The sequence below is a fragment of the Stigmatopora nigra genome, chromosome 11, assembly GCF_051989575.1.
Source record: "Stigmatopora nigra isolate UIUO_SnigA chromosome 11, RoL_Snig_1.1, whole genome shotgun sequence".
Taxonomy (NCBI): Eukaryota; Metazoa; Chordata; class Actinopteri; order Syngnathiformes; family Syngnathidae; genus Stigmatopora; species Stigmatopora nigra.
Window position 1 is genome coordinate 9,037,700 of NC_135518.1, and position 9,197 is coordinate 9,046,896.

Sequence of the window (9,197 nt, forward strand, 5' to 3'; positions counted from 1 at the left end):
GCCGGTGTCCCCATGGAACAAAAGCTCGGCGATTTAGGGCCCGCTGAATTGGCGATAATAGCGTGTCGCCACAAGGTAACACCACCTTCTCTGCGACCAAGTGATTGACTACAGAATGGAAATTGGCATGCTGAGCATCTTGCTTTAAAGCGCTTGCTTATTTAAAAGCAAAACGACAAAAAAAGAATGTGTTTACGAAAATCCAAATATAAAAAATAAGGCATGGCCCAAGCTCAGTTCAATGCAAAAAGCAAGTGAGACGAGGCCTCTTGTACGCATGAGTGGGGTTCAATCAAGCGGCATTATAGATATATGGCGAGTTCCAAGGTTTTGTCTTATTCCAAGTGGAAGAGGTGTGTCAGAGGGGGTAAAATTGACCTGGCAAGTCCTGATTTAGTGACAAAATGCTGAAGTATCATAAAGTGTGATGAGTATTTCCCAGTGATGTGCAAAAGCTACAGAAGTACAAAGGTTTTCAATTGAACACCACAATAATCATTAGCGCATAGAGGTACTCGACATCAGTGGCAATTAGAAGTTGCACTATCCACAAGAGGGTTCCTGAACAAAGTGAGAGCGAGCAGGTACACTATGGGTAAAAAGCATGATGGAAACACATTAATCAGACACAAAGGGAGCTACGGTAGAAGCAGATGCAGCAGCCCATAACGCCATAATCCTAGATTAACACATCAGTGGCCATTGATGGCACCAGATGCCCAATGCATTTCCAGTTGGAGAAAAGAAAATGGCCAAATGATGGGTAGATAGCATGATGAAAAAACTCAGTCAAGGTAGCACCGTCCTGCTGAAGAAATGGATAAAGTGAGGGAACTAGAAATACATTTTTTATTTGAAGTGCTTCCAAACAGTGAAACAATGGGAAACATTCAAGAAAAAAAAATCTACAAACATGACTGATCTTGCAAGTGTGTGGGACTTACCCCCCTACACAGCACACTAATCCTCCAGTGTACCAACACAAGCTGGGAGGCAAAGATGGAGGTTTTTTTCCACTGCAACCCACGACTCAACTACTGTAAAAAGACTCAGCAATTCGAACAGTGATTGGATTGTACGTCTTAATGAGTGCTCTTTCTTAGTTGTAGCGAGAGTTCACGAGGGCTTTGTACACACAAACCGCACAATGGAGAGGGTGGGCTCCTGGCTAGTGGTCTCTTGCAATCAGGCCTGCGCCGCCAGCCTTTCGATAATTCTTCGGTAGTCTTCCAAAACCACCTGGTAGCTTTTTTCCAGCTCCTCGTGCTGCATCTGAGTGTCCATCTGACCCAATTGGGACACGACTTCCTCCAAACGCAAGCACTTTGTCATCTTCGTTAGCTCCCGTTGGTTTTTCTGTTGGACAGAAACGCCATTACTTAGTTAGTGCGGGTCAAAACGGTAATTTAGTCAATTAAGAAGTGGTTTCTTACCTGTACTGTCACTATATCAAATTAGAAGATGAAAAACGAGTAGTCATATTGAAAAGGCATTGCTACTTTCATTAGGTCGCATGTATAATCAATCGAGTTTTGTATCATTATCCCCAGTATTTTTCTTCTCTATAAATGCTTCCCTAAACTTGTTCTGTGCAGGCAAAATGTCTAAATAAATGACAATAGAAATAGCTACAACAGGAGTATGCCAATGTAGCGCATTAAAATTATACAATCAAAATTGCCATTCCGTATTATGAAGCGAATTGCCCCTTCATTTCATTCATTACATTTTTACCAAGCCGATATTCATGTGCTATATATATGAATTACATTCCACATTTCAGGGCCAACTTTTTCTCACTGAAATTCCACATGCACGCAGGAATGTGAAAAGAATCACTCAAGTAGTAGAGAGATTTGATTCTGTTACAATTACAAAGCAGCGGTATCCGACATTCAACTAACTAAAAGCCAAATCTCCTCAGGGAAGGAAAAACTGTCAGCATCTGGCTGCCAGATCTCTTGCTTGCCAATTCACCCCGTGGGGCCTTGTCTATGTCCCACTCTGCCTTTTTTTGGAGGCGTGGTTTCCCTACAGAGAGCAGAGTGCCTTGTGGTTTGTATACAAAGCGACTCCTATAGAAAACGTCACATGAAAACAGGATGTAAGAGGTTATACTAGGTCATGGAACTTTACGCTACTATTTCATTGACTTTTACTCACTTGTGAAGAAAACTTGCAACAATAAACGTATATAAGTCTAATAGCCGTTACATGATAAAGTGCTTAAAATTGATTTCCAGTGTGATTAATTCTGCCAAAGCCATAATGTATTATAAATAAATAATCAGACCAAATTATGTTATGCGCTGTAGGAGCAGCGATAAAGTAGCAATTTTCAAACCCTTATAAAAAGATGGAAGAGAATGGGAAAGAAGTACACTAATTTTAATGGAAGAGTTGTATTCTTAGATTGACTAAAGGAATAAAACATACCCTGTATGGTCCAAACAGCCTTTTCTTGACTGCCAAGCAGTACGCTTTGGATTTTGCCTCGTCACTCATGTCTGTCACTCTCAGACGAAGGATCTCGTACACCCTCCTTGCATGTTTCTATAGGGAAATAATTGTATTAAACTGACATTCTATATCAAAACTTGTCAATAAAAAAAGACAGTGACAGGATGTTATAAGCATTTACAAATTGTTGATTCAATATTTTGGTCATTTAATAGGTTGACATTTTTCAACATCCGTCATTGTGAGGAAATGACCGAGCAATTATGGACGAGCACCTTGTTGATTTTCAGTTTTGTTTGTGCCTCTTCAACCATTTCAGCTGACAGGCCCCCGTGCAGTTTGTCCTCAGCGAAGGCCGGGAGGCCTTGACAAAGCTTGACCAGCACAAAGTCCCTTAGCTTTATGTAGCTCTCCGACGGATCTTCAGCTAGATTTGAGTCAGGAAAGACCAATAAAAATCTTTAAGCTTTGTTTGTTAGACTGAGAGTGAGAACATGAAGCTTTTTCATGTATAATTGTGAATAAACGGACATTTTAGTGTCACAGGCTTTGCTTGCTTTAAGCGCTAAAACTATATATATATGCTTATGCCCCATGGATCCAAGCTGAAACCATTAAATTTTTTTTTTACATTTTCAATACAACCCTACCCTGCTATTGCTCGAAAAGAAAATCACTTAAAACACTCAGTCTATCAGCAGTGGGTTGCACCATTGGAGTTACGAAGCTTGTCGGCTTAGTAACTAAGGGGGGTGGAGAGATTTTGCCAAAGGTCAATTTCACTTTTCAAATTCCAATCCAGGATGAGTCTTTTGTATTCATCCCTCGTCTCTACGCAGCACATGTCCACAGCTTAGATCGGGTAAATTTCAATAAAGCCTCAGCGGGCCAGTTTTCATGCCAGCTCCTAAAATTAACTTTCCCCACGGGATCCAGTCACAGCAGTTATAAATCAATCTAACCATTTGTGACTGAACCATATATTTTTCGTCGAAGTTGTCTTTCAATATAACTGAATATTCTAAAGGATCTTAGCAGCAGGACAGTATGATTCACTGAAATTGTGATTTAGGGTTTTCACAAAACATTATTTTTTAAAGAAAAAAATACGTGAATGTATCTTGCATTGCTTGCAGCAAGTGAATAAGAGGTAAGAAGAAATTAATTGTTTTTTTAAAATTATATATTATTAGACTAGTTAATGTATTATCCATAACAATGGGGACAATACGATTGAGTATGAAAGCCCCAAATAGGAATAAAAGAAAGATGGGTAAAGTTTGCATTTCAGTTGCATTAACAAGAACATGAAATCAATAAATCCTGATTATTAAATCTTAATCATTTTATTCCCAAAAAACAATACGTCTGGAAGTGGCAATAATACTGTTTACACAATATAATTATTAATGCAATTCATCAATGGAATGATTGCCGCTCCGATTAGAAGTATAAGGAACTTTTTGTAGTCAGATCATATTTCAAAATCACTCACCTGTGATGTCTTGAACCTTTGGCATGCTAGAATAAAATCTGTGCACTGCTTCCAATAGTTGTGCTCCATGTCCTTCACCTTGAAACGGTGGTAGGATCAACATTTGGCTAAAAAAAAAAGCACCCAAACAAACAATGTGATGAAAAAGGTCTTCTTGTTGATTTATAAAATAGTTCAGTAATACATGCTATCATTTTCTGATATATTGGAAATAGGACTGCAGAAAGAGAAACAAAGTCACTTTGATCCCTCAATGCTATTAATTCAGTCACATCAAATGAGTGTTTATAAAGTTGTTTTCAGATACAATAACGCTTGTTTCATTATGAAACCCCTGATTGGTGATCTAAGCCAGTGATTTGTCTCATTCTTTGGGAAGAGGATAAAGAAATGTGCAATTTTCCCCCCAAACAAAAGAAAGGGACAGCTCACGCTGCCCCAGCAATTACCTTACACGTGGCCGGGTTTTGTCTGGGTACGCGTAGTAATTATAAACTGTCATGTAGCCAATGGTTGCATAGAGGGTCTCCCCATCTTTTTTGTACTTTTCAAATCTGCAGACAAAACACAAAGATGAGCAGGTCAATTACAAGTACACTTTCATGCAGTGACCATTTTAGCTTCTATGGTTTGCCCTTGTCCCAAAACGCCAGCAAGTTAGAGCAGCTTCGCCTGATCGCTACACCTGCCGCAACCTGAATACATTATGCACTTAATTGGAGTACTGCAACTTAGAGGAAGATAAAGGCCTGAAAGAGGGACTGAGCTCCTCAAAAATCACTTCAGTCCATTTTGCCCATTGTTGCCATTAATAGGTACCAAGGGAAAGGAAACACTGGCAGAGGCTCTTTTTACTGTTAAGGCATTGTCCAATGTTTCAAAAGACAACAGCATTCAAGTCTGACCGTGCGCCCCCCACCCCCCTCCCCAAAATTCAAAAGGGCTTTTGGCACAAAAGAAGCTCTTGCCTGATCAACCATTCTTCGGCGGAAGGGAATATAATCAAACTGGCCGGGTAATTGGCCACAAGCGCCTCAAAAGGGAGCTTTGTTTTTCAATGACACAATATAAGCTTTAGGATAGTTTAGGGTAGGAGTGGGGAGGGTGGGGGGGGGGGGGGGGGCATAGTAAAGGGAGGATGTCAATTAAAGAGATCACGCACACAAGAAAGAAGTCCCAACGATCGTCGTCTGGGTCAATGAAGCTGGCGGTCTCTATGAACCACATCAGGAAAGTCTGCAGGCGTTCGTGGTAATCTCGGAATCCTGGGCAGCTTATGTCAGCCTGTGGTGGGTAATGGCAAAAAGGAAATATTGGAAAGCTGAATATTAGGTGACTTTCTACCTGGCATAAGGTGAGTGATCGTACTTTGTGAATCTGATAGGTGAGTTCTCCAGCTTCCTCGTTGTGGCACGTGTAGACGTGCAATAAACTACCAAAGGGCCTGAAGTTGGCCTCCTTCTCTAGTAGCGTGATGAAGTCATCCGTGTTGCAAATGAAGCCAGCGGGAACAATTTCTCGGAGTTTTGTGTCAATATCATCAGGCTGCAATGGGAATTGAGATGGTTACATTGATGAAGGGCTATGAAATAATAAACTTTAAGTACAGTGGCAATGGAGGTTAACTTGTTGCTTGACTAGTGATAACCCAAAAGAGCTCTCTTAAATCATTGTTATCCATTGAAAAGAATGGGAAAGCTATTATTCAATTTCTTATTCCATAGCCCCCCAAAATTAAATGTTTTAATATGATAAAAATCAATTTGAAAACATAAAATCAATTAAGCTTCAACCCTAATCTTAAGGATCATTCTGTTAAAAGTATTTCACAATCAACATTTGTCTTTTTGCAGACCTGGCAAAGATGCAAAAAATGTATCAAATAGGGTGTACAAATAAAAACCCTATAGTGTGTGTGTGTGTGTGTGTATGCGCGCCAGTGAAAAGAAAACCATTAGGCAATTAAAACTGTCAGCTGAGCAGAGGCCTGGGCACCCCCCCCCACTCCTTGTGAAAAGCCCACTTAAATTTGTACATTTACTCCTCAAGTTAAACCATGAATATGTGATGAAGTTACCACAATGACGCATTTCTGCCACTCACTGGGAAATTAAAGCTGATGAATTGATCTCAACTTAATAAACCTTTGGTCATTCATAATAGAGGTCTCTCCTCTAATCCTGCCAAGTGAACCCAATCAAATGAATTGGGCCCCGCATTTTCAAAGGGCCCCGGCCGGAGACAAAGGGGCGCTACCCTCGGACTTTTTACTCGGCGCAACGCGTGGTTGATTCAGCTGTAATGTTTGCATTGTATCCATTTCCACAAGGATTGACATGAGAACACTTTGCTAAGCAGCCCTTTCACACCATTTCCATGTGCGACGGGCATTATGTCGCCACAGAGAGCCTCGCCGCTCACCATTGAAGACAGCGAAATGAAGAAGGTTGGGGTAAAATGCACTACAAAAGGGCTAATACAAAATACTGCTGATTCTCCCCCTTTCAGAAATCAGCTAATATCAAACTGGAGGTAATGCACCTGCAGCTGAGTGCCTCTCCAGGATCGCAATTGTTTGGCCGAATTTCGAAGAAACCAGGAGCATGCTTAAAAAGGCCTTGGACAAACAAGCCCCTTTGTTCTAGCCACTCTTACACATAGTAGACACTAAATTGCACAGCTTTTCAGAATGGGTACCCGACTTGGCCCTGAATATAACTTCACAATGTGCTTTTCCGGACATTCTTAGTGTATTTGTTTCCAAAACAATAAGCACAAAAGAGGGTATAAATAATCTCATTTGCGCTGTTGGTATTATTAAGATGTTGAAGAGGCAAAGTGCTGAATTCTACTCAATTTTCAGTTTTGGAGTCAAATCATATAAGCACAGCAATAGAGCGAGATGTGAACATTTGAAAGTGGTCTAAATGAACAAGCTCTAAATTTGCTACTTTCCCAGAAAAGATCATTTTTGGTAAGAGCCAATATGGCAGCGGCTTCAAGTCGACCTCCTGTGTCTCCCCAGCTGCACATCCACACACACTCGGACTGTGAGACAAACACTCTTCAGGTGCAGACTGAACTACTCCTCTCGCTCTGCACCCTGACATCAGCTGCACTCAAACCCTTAACGTTCAGAGCACCCTCGGGGTCAACAGTGAGCGCACATGGGCAACCAGGCAGTCATCAAGAACATCACCTGTGCTTGCAAAATGGGCAGCGAAAGCAGAAAAGAGTCCCCCAACATTGACTCTCACCGTCTTACTTACCATTCTTATGAGATGATACCATCACCCATGCATACAAGAGATTTAAAAAAAATGTATGTACAAAACAGATTCCAAACAGTTTGGAGGCCAAATAAAATGGAGTAAGGTGTAAACTGAAAAAATTTATAATTTGAAGAGGAAAATGTGGATTTTAAATTCCACGATGACAACAAATTAATTAAAAAAAAGGACATTTTCACCACTGAAAAAAAACATACATACCTCTACACAATCAAATGTTTCAGTGACTTTGGAGGAGTATTTGACTTTATAAAGGGTGTTCAAGCTTCCAGCTGTGTAAAAGAGTTGTATCTGAAGACCTTTGTATCCAAACGCTACCTCGCTGTAAGGAAAATAATATAATTAACAACATTAGAATATTAGTAAAAAAAATGCAGTAAAATGGAAAAGATAATTTTGCTCATTAAAAAAAAAAATCTTTGTTTATTAGTTCTAATGAATCAGAAAATTATTTGGTCCAAAAAATTCAAAGACACCATATTTTAAGCTAAATTATCCAAATTAAACTTTCATTCCATTGATACAGTGCTTAAAAAAATACACTGAATAGAAACTAGTACTTACTCATCTCCAAAAATCTGATGGCTGTATTCCGGGTGGAATGTTGTGCCATCATCATCAACCTCATCTGGAAAGCGAACTGCACATAGAAAAGTCATTTAATTAAGTAGCATTAACATAGTAGCATTGTCGGATCATAACTGCATTATACTGACGTACTTAGCTTTAAGCAAACAGCTTCGTTGGTGTCACACTTGAATTCAGCCAGTTTCTTTTCCATGTTGTTGACTCCTGAGGAAAGAGATCACCCACTGTTGATTAACGTCACGCTTTTTCACAGTCTGATCTACTTAATTCGAGTGCAGAAACACAAAAAAGTACGACCAATCTTAGGTGTTAAATCAGTTTAGGGGCAAATCAAGCATCATCAAGCCTAAGCAAAGTTAAGCGTGCCTATGTTTCTAGTAAACAACACACAGCTGCTCATCCACAACTGGAAAACACATTTAAGGATGCTTGCATGCAAAATGACTGCAAACACCCTAATATGCACATCGATGCAAGCCATTGTGTTAAAACAAAGATAGATCTTTCATACAATGCAAAACATACAGCATGTTATGACAGCCTGGTAGCATGCTGCTAACCTAACAGGCAGGCCCGCGTTGCTAACACTAAGATCTGTGTGTTGATCGGTTAGGCACCTTACGCGTTTCGGAAAGCACGCGTTTATCAACGATCGCAAAGGATCCGGCAAAGTTACCTGCAAACGGAGGCGATCTTAAAGACAACGGAGCTGTCAGATACGTACCCGCCATTTCTGCAATGTTGTGGGGAGACGTGTTGTCCTAAAAGACCGCGCAATCATAAGGACTTCCGCCTTACGTATTTCCGGCAACATCGGAGTAGTAATGTAGATATCATAATCTGCCATAGAGTGACAAAGACATTCAGAAAACTGTGATTACATAATACTTTTTATACAAACAAAGAAAGTTTTAGATATACATTGAAGTCATCCTTTTTCTTTGATACTTCACTTGATGTCAATGTGATTTAAAAAATACAAGATACACAAATGTTAATTACAGTATAATTCATATGTAATTATAATAATAAGAAGACTAAAAGAGAAAAAACAAGATTAGTAGTTTTACAAAACCATCAGCCATGTACTATATGCAAATTGTGTTAAACATTGCAGTCATACCTGTTTTTTTATAGCATGTCAATTAAATACTGGTGAAACAAGTACATATGGCCCATACAATTCTTTTAAGATCCTATGGTTCAAAAACCTAATGAGGCAAAGACAAACTGAGATTAGTTTTGGATTTCCAAAACAAACATGTTTTACAGACACCTGTTAGAGCCAAAATCAACAAAGGTATATATCCAAATGTAATCATCCACAGTTTTACAATGCCAGCCAGCAACCATGTCCTTTAGGC

General features: G+C 39.7%; 1 protein-coding gene across 2 annotated transcripts; it reads right to left on the reverse strand.

Annotated features, from left to right (window-relative positions):
- Window positions 1-835: 835 nt before the first annotated feature.
- Window positions 836-9,092, reverse strand: hat1 (histone acetyltransferase 1). 2 transcript variants are annotated; one of them, XM_077727485.1, is made up of 12 exons: window positions 8,957-9,092; window positions 8,510-8,673; window positions 7,966-8,037; window positions 7,810-7,885; window positions 7,447-7,567; window positions 5,324-5,500; window positions 5,118-5,239; window positions 4,405-4,509; window positions 3,956-4,062; window positions 2,736-2,887; window positions 2,437-2,553; window positions 836-1,356 (listed from the first exon to the last, which is right to left on the reverse strand). In XM_077727485.1, exons 2-12 carry the CDS (start codon window positions 8,562-8,564, stop codon window positions 1,186-1,188), a joined length of 1,275 nt encoding a protein of 424 aa, XP_077583611.1. In that variant the 5' UTR covers window positions 8,565-8,673; window positions 8,957-9,092; the 3' UTR covers window positions 836-1,185. The 2 variants fall into 2 exon arrangements, with proteins under 2 accessions (XP_077583611.1, XP_077583612.1); XM_077727486.1 differs by having other exon boundaries at window positions 8,558-8,673; window positions 8,957-9,088.
- Window positions 9,093-9,197: the final 105 nt, after the last annotated feature.

Bases quoted from the DNA above. Each gene is read 5' to 3' on its own strand.
- hat1 (XM_077727485.1), bottom strand. From the start codon at position 8,564: ATGGCGGGTACGTATCTGACAGCTCCGTTGTCTTTAAGATCGCCTCCG. The intron at 5,240-5,323 runs GTACGATCACTC...TACCCACCACAG, and splicing joins TCACCTATCAGATTCACAAA to GCTGACATAAGCTGCCCAGG. The intron at 4,063-4,404 runs GTAATTGCTGGG...TTTTTTTTTTAG, and splicing joins AAAACCCGGCCACGTGTAAG to CCAAATGTTGATCCTACCAC.